The following is a 19,423-nucleotide window of genomic DNA, read 5'->3' on the forward strand; positions in this document are numbered from 1 at the left end:
AGTGGATGTTACTGAATTGATTTGGTTTACTATGGGTATTCTTGACAATGCGTCTGCTACTGTGTTATCCCTGCCTGGTTTATAAAGGAGTTCATAATCAAACTCTTCTAGGTACGTTTTCCATCGTTTGATTCGAGCGTTGCCATTCCAACTGCTAAGCGAATGTGTAAGTGGTTGATGGTCTGTGTATATTTTTACTTTTGCCTTACCGTAAAGGTAATTTTTGAGGGCTTTTAGTGCCCAAATAATCGCCAACATTTTTTTTCATTAGTGGCATAATTTTCTTCAGATTTTGACAATGTTCTTGAAAGGAAGCATATGGGTCGTTTATTCTGAGATAAGACTGCTCCAATTGCATAATTGGATGCGTCTGTTGTTAATTGAAATTCCTTATTAAAGTCTGGGTATTGTAAAATGACTTCATTGGATATTAGAGCGTTTTTGATTTTATCAAAGGAATCAATGGCTTCTTGATTGAGATTAATTAGTTTTTTTGAAGACTGGCTTTTGGACACTCGTCCATCCTCCCCTCTTAAAAGAGAGCTAAGTGGTTTTGCCAACTTAGCGAAATCTCTTATGAACCTTCTATAGTAGCTAGAGAGTCCGAGGAAAGATCTCAAATCTTTGAGTGTTTTTGGATAGGGATACTTGGCTATGGTTGCTATTTTGTCTGGGTTAGTCTCGACGCCTTTATCTGAGATGACAAAGCCGAGAAATTCTACTTTGTCTTTAAAGAACTCGCATTTGTCTAACTGACATTTCATGTTAGCTTCTTGAAGAGTTCGAAAAATTGTGTCAAGATTTTCTGCATGTGTTTCATTATCTTTGCTAAATATGATAATGTCGTCTATGTATATGAAGCATATCTTGCCGATATGATCACGAAGAATGTCATCTAACGCCCTTTGAAAAATAGAAGGTGCGTTTTTCAGACCGAAAGGGAGTCGTGTAAACTCGTATTTTCCGTTGTTTACGGAGAAGGCGGTCTTTTCAATATCTGCTTCTTTTAATGGAATTTGGTGGAAGCCACTTTTTAAGTCAAGCACTGAAAAAATTTTATTATTTCCAAGTTGTGCTAGTACTTCGTTTATTTCTGGAATAGGGTACTTGTCTGCTATTGTTTCTTTATTAAGCTTTCTGTAATCAATAACCATTCTATACTTTTTCTCTTGGGAAGCATCCATTTTCTTGGGAACAATCCACACAGGTGAATTGTAGGGTGATCGGGATGGGCGAATAATTCCGTCCTCTAAAAGTTCTCGTATTTGTTTATGGACTTCGTCTTTTAAAGACATTGGGAATTGGTAAAATTTAGAATATATGGGTGAATCTGTTTTGGTTCGAATTTCTGCTTTTACATTGGTTGTGTAGGTTAATTTTTCGTTTGGGGTGGCAAATAAATTGGGGTATTTCGTAACTAACTGTTTTAATCTTTGTTTCTGTTCGATAGTCATGTGATCTGTCCGTGGTATGACAGTGTTAACTGCCTCGATTTTTTTTTTGTCTAAGGGGTATAAATATGGTATCTTTAATTATTAATTGATTCTTGCTGCTATGGATTACAGCGTCTAATTCTTTAAGGCTGTCGTTGCCCAGAATTGCGTCAAATGCTTTTAACGTAGGTAATAGGAAAAATTTTACTTGGATATCTTGTCTGTCAAAGAGATTAGCGATTTTATGGTGAGTTATTTTTATATTTCCGCCGACTGTTACGGCTTCAAAAGGCTTTTGATTGGGAATCGGGTTAGAAACTAGTTTGGGCTGTATGTAGTTTCTGTTCGAACCTGTGTCTATTAGTATTTTAAGTATCTCTCCGCTTTTTGTCTTACATTCTATGTAAGGAAGCGAAGAGCTAGTTATTCTAAAAAATTGATGTTATCATGTTCAATGGGGCTCTCTTGTTCGTTGTCATCTTGTTCTATTTGTTGTGCGTACTCTTGTAGTGATTGCTCGTGTTCGGTCTGTTGTTCGTAGCTTTCGATGGTCTGTCCGTATTCTTCCATAGTTATGGAAGCGTTGTGGTAGTCATTGTCGGGATATTCCTCTCCCGTTTGAATATTAAAGTTTCGTTGTCTTTTATCTGTTGTATTTGCTATTGGTGGGGGTCTTTTCCCTGGCTCAAAATTTGGCCTGTTCATGTAATTTACCATCCGTGTTTGGATGCTTTTGTCAACGTCCATTGGTTCGGGGCGTGGCTGTGGTTTAGGTGCTAATGGTCGGGGCGGTACGTTTGTCTGTTGAGGTTGCGTTTGGTAATATTGTTGTCTATGGTATTGGTGTCCCTGATTCATGGTATTTGGCCATGCATGTTGCATTGGCACTTGAGCTCTGAAACCAATTGGTACAGATCTCATCATCTGAGGGGGATTTTGTGCGTATTGAACCATACGCGGTGGCAACATGGGTGGTGTTGCGTTTCGAGCTACGCTTTTGTGACCTGTTTGATGGCTTTTATTGAATGCTATGTTTGTTCTATAGTTCTGATTTTCTAATTTCAAACATAAATGGAGAGCTGAGGGAAGGTCTGTTGGTTCCTTTATGCTAAGAATACGTGGCAAGTCTCCTCTCAAACCTCTGATGAAAGTGTCTAATGCTTTTTCCCTGTACATTTTCGTCATGAGTAGTTCCGACTCTCTATTTAGTTCCATACATCCTACTTTGTTCAATATTAAAGTCAGCTGGTTGTAGACAACCTGATAAAACTGTTCTACTGTCTGGTTGTTGCCCTGTATTAACATAGTCATCTCGTATTCTAATGTATTTATATCTCTTTTATCTGCATAGTGCAGTGTGAGACACTTGGAAATGGCACTCCAATTAAGGGGAACATTGTAAGATTCGAGGGCCGCGTCGGCTTGTCCGATGATCTTATTTCTCACGGTATGCAAAATACCATAGTACATTGGTGATCCAACTTGGCTTGCATATATGGAGAGTATGCGATCCACACTCTTTTTCCATGAGCTAAATTCGATTTTGTTGCCGGAAAATTCCCTAAGACTTTTGACAATGTCTGGTACTCTGTTAAGGTCGTTCAAATTTTGATTGTCGTTTATGGTCTGATCGTCCACGTCATTGAATTCTCTAGAAGGGTTAACTATTTGTCTCACTAGCGTCGGAAGTTGTTCTGTCAAAATTTGAGCGACAGTGGCTGCAATCAACTGTTCTGCGTTATTCGCCATGCCTCTGTTCTGCAAGTGTTCGTTCTGACGGTCTATATGTCGTTGTTGCTGCCTATTGATAATGTGTGCACCTACTTGGGGTTGTTCGACTAACACTGGGGGCCTAATCAAATTATTCTCGTTAGCCATACGTTATCAACTGTGACTTTGATCTATTGTTTTATGTTTACAGGTGGATTTTTGATTGAATTTAGTTAGTTAGTTAGTGTTAGTTTATGATTATCATTAGTACAACTTAATTTAATATAAAGAAATTTCTGAGATAAAAAAATTTTTTTTTTTTTTTTAAATTTAAATTTAGCTTTTATTTTTATTTTGTATTAAGACCAGTGGCTGGTTTTTCCCTTCTACTTTGGAGGGTCCCTTGGGAATCGCAAAGTTGGGTTATTTTATACTACTATTGTAGTCACTTTGAATTTGATCGCTTTACGCTTTTTTATTTTTTGTTTTTTTTTTGTTTTTTTTTTTTTTAATATTTTATTTTTCTCTTTATTTTTCTAAAAATTTTCCTTAAATTTTCTTAAACTTGTTTGATTTTTATTTCTCTCAAAAATTTTTCTTATATTTTATTACACTTATTTAATTTTTATTTTTCTCAAAAACTTTTCTTATATTTTATTACACTTATTTGTTTTAGTTTTAGTTTTGTTAGTTTCTTGTTTCGTGTTCTTATGTTTCTAACTTACAATAATGATGATGTGGCGGTCTTCACTGCTGATCCGGATTTCATCCTTTTTGGTTGTACCTACTGGGGATCCTGCGACCAGACTCCGTTGAAGTATCCTGTGGGCGGGCCGTACAGGATTACCGTCCACCGATGGGCAATCGAACTATTACGTTCCAGACTACCTTTAACGAATTTCACCGAACGTCGAAGTTACGCGACGTGAGTTGCTTTGGTGATTTTCGGTCGCGCTCGTACAGGCGTTTTGCTGTGTTGTAACGCGATCGAATTTTCGTTTTATTTGAACCGACTCTGCTTTTAACTTGCAGTATCGCGCACGTACTAAACGTTTTGCTGTATTGCGCGCGAAGCCGGTCCCTGCTCGGGCGCCAGTTAAGTTCTTTCTTTATTAAAACGGGAAAAAATAAGATGTTTTGATATTTCGCTGTTTAAATGCAGTCCGCTTTATTGAAGAACAAATTTGCAACTAAATTACTTAAATCAATTCTATCCCTAGCTAAGCTGTGGTTCAGTCGACGACGTTGGCAGCGGCGTCGCTCGTGGTGTTGTTGAACCGTTGTGCAATTCTTCTTGGAATTGCTGGAGCTCTGGTTGGCGTGTGCAGGAAGTCCGCTAGACATGGTGTCAGCAGTTTTGGCTTATTGGTCTGATCAGCTTGTTACGTTTTATTTGTGTTGCAACAATTCCCATTGGGTTTTGTTGCAATGCAGAATATTTTTGTTTTTAACTTGAAAAATATATTTGTTGTTAACTTGCACAAGTGCAAGGGTTCAAAAAACACATCCCATTTTGCCCACTGGGATTAATCAGGTACCACATTTTTAAAAAACATTCATTCTGATAGGCAAACCCACGATCATTGAATGAAATCAGGTACTTAAACATAAGCGCGCCTCTTCAAATAAAACCCAAAATCGTTCACACCATTCTAAGTTGAGGGAGGCACACGCCAATGTTCATCTCCCAGGCATACACACGCACATGTAAAGGCACACACAGGCATACAAATGCTTCTACAAGTTATATCCTATAATTGTGAGCAGCGCCTCCCATGCGTACACACAATCAAATGTATATACATACATACATACATATGTATGTGAGCACTTCACAAGATCGACCAAATGCAAATGCTGGGATTTAAAATGCTACAGGCAGCAAGAGCTTCGCACACAGGCATACAAATGTTCATAGTACATGCAGCATACTGTAAGTGTGTGTGTGCATGCTCGTCGTGAAAACATTTTCATTATGCGCACCAACGCTTTCATACCCTTCCCACAAATAATAACGAAAACGCATGGCAAACGGTTTGAAAAGTTCGGTATACTCTTCACACATAAGGGTAGGCATGGGCTCTCGCTGCGAAGAAATTTCAATTTGTGAGCGCTGCTTGTGCTCACATGCATACATACATATACATATTTGAGAGAGCAGAGAGCATCGTGAGAGAGAGAGAGAGCAAGGGAAACATTCAGCGCAGAGGGATCTTTTGTTCAACAGTCGACTATCTCGGTCGAGCGCATGAAGCGAAATGATTGTGCTTTCGTATTTTTTCGTAGCCCGAACCCAAAAAGTGAGGAGCCGAGCAAATACGAAGTGTCTGGGAGATAACTCCCGAAAAAAAGTGTGCAAAACGCTTTACACTACTTGTCCGGTCTATGTGTTCTCTGGTTAGTGGTAGCAGTAAGCAGTGACTGCGCTTGGGCTGCTCTGCAGTGTGGGCAACATTATAAGAGTTTATTTGTTGAATAATTTAATTTCTAGACGTACAATCTTAATGAAACTTTCAGAGCATAATCATATGGTGAAAATTTATGTACATTAGAAAGCATAAGTCTCTACTACTTGAAATACGCCTTTTACAAAGGTGTGGGTGGGGTGGTGTATATAAAGGTGGAGGGGAAATTACAACAAAACCCGAAATTATATAAAATACATATAAGTCTACATTTGCAAGATCTAGCTGTAAAAGTGCGGAGATATAATTAAATAGCTAGCTTTCGATAAGGTTTTTAATCGAAATTAAAAAATCGGGAGTAGTTATCCATATATAGAGAAAAACTCGATATGAGCGTGATATACACGGAAGCCATTGAAAATGGGAAATCAGAGAAGATATAAGAGCTAGAGACTTGGAATTTTTTTCCTAGGTCCCTGTATACAACGCGGATATCGTATTTTGCTTTGAAAATCGATAACTTGCCCGTTATTTTATTTTTTTATTTGTTGCTCAAAGGGTTCAGGGGATCTCATACTTGTTTTAATCTGTTCCAGTAAGAATTTTTACATTTAACCAAATACTGAATATTTTTGCTTTAATAGATGGAAGTCCTAGTACGAGAAATGCAGGATCAGGAGCATGGTGTGCCAGTTCGACAACAAAAGATGTTTCTTACGTCTATTCCATATGCTTTCATGGGTAAGTCCGACACTTAACAAAAAAAGCTTTGAAACTACAAATAACGACATTTTTTTTATAATGCAGGCTATGATTTAATTGAGTGGCTTATGGATCATTTACAAATAGAGGAGTCGGAGGCATTAAACATTGCCAATCAGCTGTGCCTACATGGCTACTTTTTCCCTGTCAGTGATTCAAAGTCTCTGACTGTTAAAGACGACTCATCTCTTTATCGCTTCCAAACTCCTTATTATTGGCCGTGGCAGCACAAGGCACCGGACAATGTGGAGTATGCTATTTATTTGGCAAAACGTTCACTTCGTAATAAGCAGCGCCATGCATTAGAAGATTATGAGGCCGAAGCTTTCGCTTCACTCCATAAAAACCTTAAAGGCAAATGGGACTTTATTTCAATGCAGGCCGAGGAGCAAGTACGGCTGGCCAAGGAGCGTAAGAAAGGTGATAAAATTGTAGGTGACTCACAAGAACGTGCTTATTGGCGTGTACATCGTCCACCACCCGGTCAATTTACTCCCCTTGAGCCGTGCCCTATCCCATCACGAGATCGTCAGGGCCAGAAACATAACAAAAAAAAGACTGTCGATGATATACAACGTGAAGTGGAATTTCTGAGCAAAACGCTAAGTGGAACACGAATGAAAATGTCTCAAGCATGTGAATCTCTTGTTTGCTACTCGGAGACATTCAGCGAATATGATTTTTTTCTACAGCCACCGCTTCCCTCTAATCCTTGGGTTACTGAAGATGTTACTTTTTGGCAACTGAATAGTACTTTTGTCGACATACCTACTGAAAAGCGCGTAAAGCGCTGGGCTATTTCTATAGAGGAATTAGTTTCTGATCCCACAGGGTTGCAGGAGTTTACAAATTTTTTAGAAAGAGAGTACTCTCACGAAAACATACGTTTCTGGATTGCAGTAAATCGTCTCCGTCGAACTGCTCACTCTCAAGTAGCCCGCACAGTTAACGAGATATTTGAGTAAGAATTTTTTTTTTCATAAATGGACGGGTAATCATGCTTAATTTTTTGTTTCAGAGAGTTTCTTAAGCCTGGAGCACCTTGTGAAATCAATATTGATGGAAAAACCATGGAAAGTGTACTACGTGGTCTTAAGAATCCATCGCGTTTCACCTTTGACTCCGCTTCAGAACATATTTACATGCTTCTGTTGAAAAAGGATTGTTATCCCCGTTTTATACGTTCCGATCACTACAAACGACTTATTGATAGTGGTATCCAACCTTCGCATAAAAAAAGATTCTTTAATTTTGGTGCTGTAAGTGGAGCTAAGAAGAAAATGACTGCCGCTCTTTCAAATCAACCAAATTTAGGCGACGTGATTAAAAGCACGACGACAGGCAGTACAGCTTGTGGTATTTGCACTGATACAACTGCGCCTTCTGGTAATCTAGCGCGACGACGTGGTAGTGACCGCAGTCTTACTGGCTCGGCACTTGAGCTAGCAATCATTGCTGTTAATAAGACGACTAGTTCTAAAGTGCCGCATTCTCACTCACAAAATAATCTGTGTGAGCTTCCGTACAGGTAAGCTACTATAGCAACTGTATATATAATAGATAGACTGGACATGTAGAATTAAAATTTTTACACACTAAAATTCGACTGTTAACTCCCAGACAACTTGGTATTTGCTTGAATCCATTACTTTTACGTTACGTTGAATACCATGAACCCATTGAAATTGGAAATCTGGGTAGATTTATTTTCTTGGAAATGTATATAACAGGCAGAAGAAAGCGTGACAGACCCGATATTCTTAATCAGGGTGATGAGCTGAATTAATCAAGCATTGTTCGTTTATCTGTCTGTCCGTGTGTCCATCCGTATTCATGAACCTGTCCCTATAAGAGCTAGAGATTTGAAATGCTTTTTAAAAAGTCTGTATATGCAGCGTGGATATCGAGTTTGCTGCTAAAAATCGATAACTACTCCGATATCGATTGAAAGCCTTATGGAAAATCAGGTATAGAATTATTCCCCCACATCTATAAATTAGGGCTGTCGAAAATATATCAAAATATCAATATATCGATATTTTTTGTATACAAAATATATTTATGTCAGAATATTTGTTTTGCTTAAAAATCGAATATTGTGATACCCTGAACCCATTGAAAATGGGCAATCAGGGTATAGTGGCTTTGTTGAAATGTATGTAACAGGCAGAAGGGGGCGTGGCAGACCCCACAAAGTATATATATTCTTGATCAGGGCGGCGAGTTGAGTTGATTTGGCCCTGTCCGTCTGTCTGTATTTCCGAAGATATAAGAGCTAGAGACATGCATTTTATTTTTAAATGACCGTATATACAGCGCGGATGTCGAGTTTGGTTTTAAAATTCGATAAATCATCCCGTTATGTTTTTATCGAATAAAAACATTCAAATTCAAGTCAGATGCCACTATAGCTAATTGTGAATGATTTATAATTTATTTTAATTTCTCAAATATTCATTATAAGATATAGATCATATGCTGAAAGTATCATTAAATTCCGTTAAGTCAAAAAATAATAAAAAATAATAAAATATTTGGCCAATTAACAAACGCACGTGCAGCAGCTACAACAGTTTCGTATACGCGTGTACACATACATTCAAACTTCTTCTAGAACATTTTTTGAATCATATCAGCTGTTAGTTTGGTTTAGTTTTGGTAGATGGCGTTGCAGCAGTGAATCTATTTGAGTTTTGCCAAAACGGCTTCCGAAAGTGAGGTGGCGTTAATTTTTTTAATTGGTTCAAAATATTTTTATATTTTATTAAGTGAGTTCTGCATTTTATTTATATTCTTAAATACATCAAAATTGAAATTTTAGCCATAAAAAATGTCTGTCTGTTCGTCCGTCCGTATGTATGAGCGCGTGGATCTCAGAAGATATACGAGCTAGACTCTTGAAATTTTGTTTCCTAGGTCCGTGTATATCTACTACTATATACTAACTATATTTCATTATCGATTAAAAACCTTATCGAAAGCTAGTTATTTAATTATATCGCCTACACCTTTAGAGCTAGAGCTTGCAAATTTTAAGTGCAGACTTATATGCACTTTACATAATTTCGATTTTTGTTTTAATGTAACCCTCACTCTTATATCCACCCCCTCACCCACACCTTTGTAAAAGGCGTATTTCAAATAGTAGAGACTTGTGCTTTGGAATGTACATACATTTGAACAATATGATTATGTTCAAAAAGTTTCATTATGATTGTACGTCTAGAAATTAAATTATTCAATAAATAAATTCTTATAATTTTGCAGTCGAAGACGTTGGCGTGGCAGACCACACAAAGTATATATATTCTTGATCAGGGCGACGAGCTGAGTCTGTCCGTATGTTTGAGCGCGTTGATTTTAGAACCAATTTTCAATAGGAAATCAGGGTATAATGGTTTTGTTGAAATGTATGTAGCAGGCAGAAGGAGGCGTGGCAGACCCCACAAAGTATATATATTCTTGATCAGGGTGACGAGCTGAGTCGATTTAGCTCTGTCCGTCTGTCCGTCCGTCCGTTTGTCCGTCTGTCCGTATGTTTGAACGCGTCGATCTCAGAAGATATAAGAGCTAGAAACTTGAATTTTCTTCCAAGGTCCGTGTATAGCACGCGCATATCGAGTTTTGCCTTAAATATCGATAAATTGCTCCGTTAATTTGTTATCGATTAAAACATTATCGAAAACCAGTAATAAATTTATATCCTACATCTTTAAAGCTAGAGTCTCCAAATTTTTATACTCATTCACGAAAGTGAATCAGTATATTGGTTTTGTGCAATGTCCGTCCGTCTGTCCGTCTGTCCGTCCGTCCGTCTGTCCGTCTGTCCGTATGAACGAAATCTATTTCGGCGCTATTGAAGCTAGAGACTTGAAATTTGGAACACATACTCGTGTATATCTCCGATTTATAAAGTGTTAAAATTTTCCCGATCCGCCCACTAGGGGCGTGGCAAATCGGAAAATGCATTTTCCGATATACCAGAAATCATGTTTGTTGAAGAGCTAGAAAGCTGAAATTTGGTATGTAGGTCCGCGTCGACAACCTAAGATCACAAGCTATGGCGGATATATCTCCGCCCATTGGGGGCGTGGCAAATCGGATAAAACTGTATCTCCTAAAGTTGTAAACCTAGAATGCTGAAATTTTGCATGTCAGCTAACGTTATGATTCTATAAAGTCTAAAAATAAAATTATAAGTCTACACCCATTAGGGGCGTGGCAAATCGGAAAAGCCTGTATATTCTACAGTATTAGAGCGAAACTTAACCACTAAATTGTTGATGGGATGTGAATGAGTATTCCGCAGTCGGTAACGCCCGAATGCAACGTTCTTACTTGTTTATGTATACTTATATGCATTTTATACAATTTCGATTTTTGGCAAAATTTAAAACATACTTCCAGTTCTCAAAGAGCCCCTAACAAGAAAAACACAGACTTGCTGTCCTAAAAACTTCTTTTTATGCCCTGAACCCATTTTCAATGGGAAATCAAGGTATAATGGTTTTGTTGAAATGTATGTAACAGGCAGAAGGAGGCGTGGCAGACCCCACAAAGTATATATATTCTTGATCAGGGCGACGAGCTGAGTTGATTTGGCCCTGTCCGTCTGTCTGTCCGTCTGTCCGTATGTATGAACGCGTCGATTTCAGAAGATATAAGAGCTAGAGACTTCAAATTTTTTTAAAAATGTCCGTAATTACAGCGCGCATATCAAGTTTATCATTAAAAATCGATAACTCATCCCGATCTTTTTTTATCGATAAAAACCCTTATCGAAAACCAGTTATAAAATTATATCTTCTACACCTTTATTGCTAGAGTCTCCAAATTTTTAATGTATGCTTATATGCAATTTATACAATTTCGGTTTGTGTTAAAATTTACCCCCCACCCTTAAATTCACCCCCTCACCCTCACTTTTGTAAAAAGCGTATTTCAAATGTGCTTTGGCAATTACATGCATATCTATGTTATAATCATAATCTGAAAGTTTCATGAAGATCGTACGTCCATAAAAAAAGTTATTAAACAATTAAGTTCTCATAGTAAGCGCTCACTGCCGCCCATGCGTGTTTATGCTTGTGTGTGTATATGTATGTAAATGTTTGTGTATGTGTGTGTGTGTGTGTATCTGTGTGTGTATGTATGTGTGTGTATGTATGCCTGTGTGTGTGTGCGTGTGTGTGTGTGTGTGTGAGTGTGTGTGTGCGTGTGTGCGTGTGTGCGTGTTTCTTGTGTAAGCTGAAAGACGCGAAAAATTATTGAAATAGCTATTACTCCAAGGGTTCAGGGGATCTCGTAGTCGAGTAGTCTCGACTAAAGCTTTCTTACTTGTTATACCATCGTTTTCAAATCCCTGTATCTCGTCAAGAGATGAATTGTACTGAAGACCTCTCTTTACTTGGAGCTCATCGCAAACTAGTACGGCATATTTTCCCTTGGCGCTCATTTTTTCGATAATGCCCTGCAGATTTTCTAATAATTCTGGATTAAATCCAGGAACTAAATTTTTTTAAATCACACATCGATTTAATTGTTTCTTACAGGGGAGTCTCAAATTAAGAACAGAGCTCTGGCTGAATAAAAATGAATATTTTGGGAAATAACTTTTTCAGCGCTTTTATAAACCTGATTTTTATACCCTGAACCCATTTTCAATGTCCGTATGTCTGTCCGTCAGTCTCTCCGTCTGTCCGTATGTATGAACGCGTCGATTTCAGAAGATATAAGAGCTAGAGACTTCAAATTTTTTTTTTAAATGTCCGTAATTACAGCGCGGATATCAAGTTTATCATTAAAAATTGATAACTCATCCCGATCTTTTTTTATCAATAAAAAAACTTCGTAATATTTTTAACGATGTATACCTCATTTTGCTCTTTTTATACACTGATTCCATTTTCAATGGGAAATGAGGGTATAATGGTTTTGTTGAAATGTATGTAACAGGCAGAAGAAGGCGTGGCAGACCCCACAAAGTATGTATATTCTTGATCAGAGCGACGAGCTGAGTCGATTTGGCCCTGTCCGTCTGTCTGTCTGTCCGTCTGTCCGTATGTTTTAACGCGTCATTTCCGAAGATATAAGGGCTAGAGACTTCAATTTTTTTTTGAAATGACAGTATATACAGCGTGGACGTCGAGTTTGCTTTTAAAATTCGATAAATCATCCCGTTATGTTTTTATCGAGTAAAAACATTCATTTTTAATTTTTTTTAAATTTCTCAAATATTCAATATAATATGTAGATCATATGCTGAAAGTTTCATTAAATTCCGTTCGGTCAAAAATTAATTAAAAACAAGTAAGAACGTTGCAGTCGGGCGTTACCGACTGCAGAATACTCATTCACATCCCATCAACAATTTAGTAGTTAAGTTTCGCTCTAATACTGTAGAATATACAGGTTTTTCCGATTTGCCACGCCCCAACTGGGCGTAGACACCTCATTTTTGGTCAGTTTTTAGAAAGAGATAACGGTACCCTAACTGCAAAGTTTGAATGCTTACCCTCAAAAAATGTGAAAATTACAGGGTATTTTTCGATATGGCACGCCCCTAAAGAGGCGTAAAAATTATTTTTGGGGAATCGATAGAGGAGGCTACCAGTAACTCAACTATCCAATTTGAAGCTTCTTGCTATTATACTTTAGGAGATATAAACTTTTGCGGTTTGCCACGCCCCCTGTGAGCGGACATATATCCGACAAAACTTTTTTGGTCTTGGGTGATCAGTCCGAGCATATATACAAAATTTGAGGTCTCTGCCATCAATAGTGTCCAAAATATAGGAGAATTTATAGAATCACTATATCTTCAGGTCCGCTTTTAAACGCCCTCAATGGGCGTAGACTTATAATTTATCTTTAGACTTTATAGAATCATAACATTAGCTGACGTGCAAAATTTCAGCATTCTAGGTTTACAACTTCAGGAGATACAGCTCTATCCGATTTGCCACGCCCCCAATGGGCGTAGATATATCCGCCATAGCTCGTAATCTTGGGTGGTCAACGCAGAACTACATACCAAATTTCAGCTTTCTAGATCTTCAACAAACATGATTTCTGGTATATCGGAAAATGCATTTTCCGAATTGCCACGCCCCTAGTGGGCGGATCGGGAAAATTTTAACACTTTATAAATCGGAGATATACACGAGTATGTGTTCCAAATTTCAAGTCGCTAGCTTCAATAGCGCCGAAATAGATTGCGTTCATACGGACAGACGGACAGACGGACAGACGGACGGACGGACAGACGGACGGACAGCAAGACGGACATTGCACAAAACCAATATACTGATTCACTTTCGTGAATGAGTATAATCATTAAATATTTGGCCAATTAACAAACGCACGTGCAGCAGCTACAACAGCATCGTATACGTGTGCACACATACATTCAAACTTCTTTGGGAACATTCTTTAAATCACATCAGCTGTTAGTTTCGTTTAGTTCGAATCCCGATCGGTGCAACTAATGTTAATTTTTATACTCATTCACGAAAGTGAATCAGTATATTGGTTTTGTGCAATGTCCGTCTTGCTGTCGCTCCGTCTGTCCGTCTGTCCGTCCGTCCGTCTGTCCGTATGAACGCAATCTATTTCGGCGCTATTGAAGCTAGAGACTTGAAATTTGGAGCACATACTCGTGTATATCTCCGATTTATAAAGTGTTAAAATTTTCCCGATCCGCCCACTAAGGGCGTGGCGAATCGGAAAATGCATTTTCCGATATACCAGTAATCATGTTAGTTAAGGAGCTAGAAAACTGAAATTTGGTATGTAGGTCCGCGTCGACCACCCAAGATCACAAGCTATGGCGGATATATCTCCGCCCATTGGGGGCGTGGCAAATCGGATAAAACTGTATCTCCTAAAGTTGTAAACCTAGAATGCTGAAATTTTGCACGTCAGCTAATGGTATGATTCTATAAAGTCTGAAGATAAATTATAAGTCTACGCCTATTAGGGGCGTGGCAAATCGGACCTGAAGATATAGTGATTTTTCGAATTCTGCTATTTTTTGGACAGTATTGATGCCAGAGATTTCAAATTTGATATATATACTCGGGTTGAGCACCCAAGACCAAAAAGCTTTGTCGGATATATGTCCGCCCACAGGGGGCGTGGCAAAGCGCAAAAGTGTATATCTCCCCAAGTATAATAGCTAAAAGCTTCAAATTTGGATAGTTGAGTTACTGGTAGCCTCCTCTATCGATTCCCCACAAAATAATTTTTACGCCTCTTTAGGGGCGTGGCATATCGAAAAATACCCTGTAATTTTCACATTTTTTGAGAGTAAGCATTCAAGTTTGCAGTTAGGGTATCTCGTTCTAAGAACTAACCAAAAATGAGGTGTCTATGCCAAGTTGGGACGTGGCAAATCGGAAAAGCCTTTATATTCTACAGTATTAGAGCGAAACTTAACTACTAAATTGTTGATGGGATGTGAATGAGTATTCCGCAGTCGGTAACGCCCGACTGCAACGTTCTTACTTGTTTTAATTGCTTCAAAATATTTTTATATTTTCATAAATGAGTTTTCTATTTAATTTATATTTTTAAATACACCGAAATTGAAATTTTGACTATACTTTATGTGCGTTTTTAATAGTTTGGTTATTCTAGCAAATTCTTAGAATCACATCAGCAGTTAGTTTCGTTTAGTTTTGGTAGATGGCGCAGCAGCAGTGAATCTATTTGAGTTTTGCCAGCGCCACTAGCAGGAGTGAGGTGGCGTAGTGTGTTAGCTGCATGACGCTCGATCGAGAAGTTGCGGTTCGAATCCCGATCGATGCAACTGATGTTAACTTTTTTAATTGTTTCAAAATATTTTTATATTTTATTAAATGAGTTTGGTATTTTATTTATATTTTTAAATACATCGAAATTGAAATTTTAGTCATACTAAATGGGCATTTTGATTTGTTGGGTTCAGGGTAGTATCTAGTCGCGCACTCTCGACTAGAGTTTTCTTACTTGTTTAAATAAAAATCTTTAGACGGAAACGGAAATAAGCTAACGGGAAAATGAATTGAACTTTTCCTATAACTCGCACCACACGTTTCAATTATGCATTTCTCGCCACTTCTTCGTGAAGATTTGTTGACACCTACCGTTGATTTTTTTATAGCACTTGTTTCAGCCATAGTTTAAAAAAAAACTTATATAAATTTTGGCACGACTAATAACAGAAAACACTGAAGTGATAATAAAAGGTCGTTTAGCACTCCCCTTTGCAGATTTAAATCGAAACCACTCGCACAATTAAAAGCCCGGGGTAGGCACACGCCAATGTTCACGTATTATGACCATACACATTTACAATATACCACAGGCAGCAAGAATAGTTTCCCCACACTAACACATAGTGGCAAATACATGTAAAACTGCAACGGACGATTAACGAACATATTGAGAAAGAATTGAGTTTCGCGACGCACGCACACTAAAGCCCATACTGTAAATGTGTGAGTGCATGCTCGTCGCGAAAATGTATTCTTTATGTGTACAACTGCCTGTGCAGATTGTAAAGCCCAAAATTTACCGTCGATGGACCTTGTGAAGTGAGCACATACACACATTTGCATATGTGTGTGTATGTATGAGATGGGAAGATAATTATCTCTCGATTTCATAGTTTGTTAATTTTGTATGGTTTGAATTGTAGACTGACTATCAAATGGGCCTTTATGACTAAATCAATAATTTTCGCAATAATGAGTACATTATAATTTATGTCCCACTTGAAGATTTTATAGTCGCAACCCGATATATTGCAAAGCATTCAATAAACTTGTTAGTGTATCACGATCATTTTTTCGGTTGAAAATGTGTATAAATTATGATTTTATTTAAGTATTAGTATTTTATGGATATACACACATTTATAAACATGATTAACTATAATAATATATGAATGTACTTATATACATACGTAAGACCGACCAAATGCAAATGCTGGGCTGCTTTAAAATTGCTACAGGCATGTGTGCATGCCCGTCGCGAAATAAAATTTATGCGCAGCAACACTTTCATACCCTTCATACGCTTACAGTTTGTTTGCATGAGCGTGGCAAACGCTTTTAAGATTTCGGTATGCTCTTCACTCAAAAGGAAAGAGCTGGGATCGTCGCGAACAAATTTCAGTTTTGGTGCGTTGCTGAGCTTGATCATTTGAGAGACCATAGAGAGAGAGAGTGAGATAGAGTGTGAGAGAGAGAGTAGGACAAAAAAACGCAGAGCGCATACAACAGAACCATTTCGTTTGCGTGCTTGTAGCGCACTGATTTCCTCGTGCTTTCTTTCATTACCCTAGCCAGCTAATACCGAGCCGAGCGAATACGAAGTTGTTGGTAGCTACTAGACAGATTTTTCGGTGTTGAAAAAGTTTGTTCTACATGTCTAGTCTATGTGTTCTCTAATTAGTGGTATAACTAATAATCATTAATAATAATCGTTAAGTATACAATCGTGTTTAATGTCTAAAGCAATTCGATGATTCTCGATAGCTCAACAATGGTTTTGAAAGAAGTATGTAACAGGCAGAAGGAATGATCGCAGACCCCATAAAGTATATATATTCTTTATCAAGACGACGAGCTGAGTTGTCTGTCCGTCCGTATGACTGCGTTGATCTCAGAAGATATAAGAGCTAGAGATTTGTAAAACAGGAAATTTATCATATTTTTTCGGTAACTCATCCGATTTCTTTTTTATCGAGAATAATACATTGGGATCGTTTTTTCTGCCTAATTTAAACAATACTATACCTGGAGACTTCATTCATTTGATGTGTGTATACATTTGATGAATACGAAGATTTTGTAATTTACAGATTTTTGATACCAAACCCTCTTCGTCCTCAATTTGTAAAAAACGTATTTCAAGTACTAGAGATTTGTGCTTTGTACACACATGTACACACCTTTAAACATTGTGATCATGTTCTAAAAGTTTCATGATAGTCCTACAACAAACAAAATTATTCCACAAGTAAATTCTCCTAATATTGCCCACACTGCACTATGGGTAAAAAGACCGAATTTTTGGCATTAATTGTCCCTGAAGTGATAGAAGCTATGAATTTTTTATAATTTCGGGTTTGTTTTTTTTAATAGAGCCACGCCCCCACCCCTTTCGCTTATAGCATCCATCCGGTTATTGCAACGAAAATTCTAGTCCCAGACAAGCTTTTACCGTGAATATTATTTTAGTTATAAGTTTCTTATTCCAACTCAATACAATTCATTCAATATTTCTTTTCATAGGTGTCTTAAGTATCATCTTCCTCTTTTTCGCTTTTGGTTGAACTAGGAATTCTTCCAAATGCTGCAGAAGGTTCGAAACTATATGCCTCTAGAAGCGCAATATCTTCTGTAGGCATTTCCTTTTTTTCTCATTTGGCGAGCTCGTTCTTTCAAACTGAGACTAGAAATAAGTGGGTCTGATGAGTCTAGTGCTCTATTGAATACGCCACTTATATTTTGTAATCGCCTGCACTTCCTAGCATGGGATTTTCGATTGTTTTTGTAATTTTATTTCGTGCTTCAGATTTGCTCTCTCAAGCTCTCAACTGGAAGTATGCAGATGTCCATTATTTGATGCCCATGCACCAAAGTGTGGTGGATAGTTGGGGGCATTGGATAGCAAAAATATTATATATAAAATATAATATAACAAACACAAATTGAATGTTTTCTCACACAGAGCTTTAAATTTCCCGCAGTTCACCTTATGCTCGCAAGAGATAGCAATTAATATTATAGAAACGGTTGATAAGATTTATGGGTCAAAATTTAAAATGGTAAAAAAACAACTCTTCTTGCTGCGTTGCCGTTAATTTTTTAAACGAAACTAATGCAGAAAGGCGTCGTGTTATCATACTCTGAGGCAAGCTCAGAAGCCGATTTCTCTTTTAATCGTGGACCAGCATCGTTATAATTTAATTGCTTCCAACCTGCTCTTTTAGGTGATCTGGCGTACGCATTGACCTTGATACTTGACTCTAATCAGCAATCGATTGCATTTTGTTAAATGATACTTGATAAATCCAACAATTTTTTTTACTTTATAGTTAATTGATTTATATTTATCGTCCGATATTTTCTCTTTACTTATTTTTTAACGAAATAATTTTTTATAGCGCTTTGTTGTCGCTTGTTGCTGCTCCGCACTTCTAGCAGCATGGAATTGCAGAGCTCATCTGTAATTGCAACATGTCGATTATTTTGTGAAGGAGCAAGAATGAGCAAGAAGTCTTTTTATACCCTGAACCCATTGAAAATGGGAAATCAGGGTATAATGGTTTTGTTGAAATGTATGTAACAGGCAGAAGGAGGCGTGGCAGACCCCACAAAGTATATATATTCTTGATCAGGGCGACGAGCTGAGTCGATTTGGCCCTGTCCGTCTGTCTGTCTGTCCGTCTGTCCGCCTGTCCATCTGTCCGTCTGTCCGTATGTTTGAACTCGTCGATTTCCGAAGATATAAGAGCTAGAGACTTGATTTTTTTTTTTAAATGACCGTATATACAGCGCGGATGTCGAGTTTGCTTTTAAAATTCGATAAATCATCTCGTTATGTTTTTATCGAGTAAAAACATTCAAGTTCAAATCAGATGCCACTATAGCTAATTGTGAATGATTTTTCTTTTTTTTTAATTTCTCAAATATTCAATATAATATGTAGATCATATGCTGAAAGTTTCATTTAATTCCGTTCAGTCAAAAATTAATAAAAAAATAATCAAATATTTGGCCAATTAACAAACGCACGTGCAGCAGCTACAACAGCATCGTATGCGTGTGCACACATGCATTCAAACTTCTTCTAGAAACATTCGTTGAATCACATCAGCTGTTAGTTTCGTTTAGTTTTGGTAGATGGCGCAGCAGCAGTCAATCTATTTGAGTTTTGCCAGCGCCACTAGTAGGAGTGGGGTGGCCTAGTGTGTTAGCTGCATGACGCTCGATCGAGATCGGTTCGAACCCCGATCGATGCAACTGATGTTAATTTTTTTTTATTGTTTTAAAATATTTTTATATTTTCATAAATGAGTTTTCTATTTAATTTATATTTTTAAATACACCGAAATTGAAATTT

General features: G+C 37.6%; 2 protein-coding genes across 5 annotated transcripts in view; one reads left to right on the plus strand and one right to left on the minus strand.

Moving 5' to 3' along the window:
- LOC6585851 overlaps positions 1–19,423 on the plus strand; it is a 172,558-nt gene that overhangs the window by 110,141 nt on the left and 42,994 nt on the right. For all 4 annotated transcript variants that reach the window (XM_015160831.3, XM_015160833.3, XM_044009373.1 and 1 more), the window contains exons 4-6: positions 6,193–6,289; positions 6,356–7,271; positions 7,329–7,838. In XM_015160831.3, coding sequence (XP_015016317.1) covers positions 6,193–6,289; positions 6,356–7,271; positions 7,329–7,838 — 1,523 coding nt within the window. The remainder of the gene's footprint in view (positions 1–6,192; positions 6,290–6,355; positions 7,272–7,328; positions 7,839–19,423) is intronic.
- The window catches only part of LOC122757410, a 128,566-nt gene that overhangs the window by 44,651 nt on the left and 64,492 nt on the right, over positions 1–19,423 (minus strand). The window lies entirely within an intron of this gene.

The sequence above is a fragment of the Drosophila mojavensis genome, unplaced genomic scaffold (assembly GCF_018153725.1).
Source record: "Drosophila mojavensis isolate 15081-1352.22 unplaced genomic scaffold, ASM1815372v1 contig_72, whole genome shotgun sequence".
Taxonomy (NCBI): Eukaryota; Metazoa; Arthropoda; class Insecta; order Diptera; family Drosophilidae; genus Drosophila; species Drosophila mojavensis.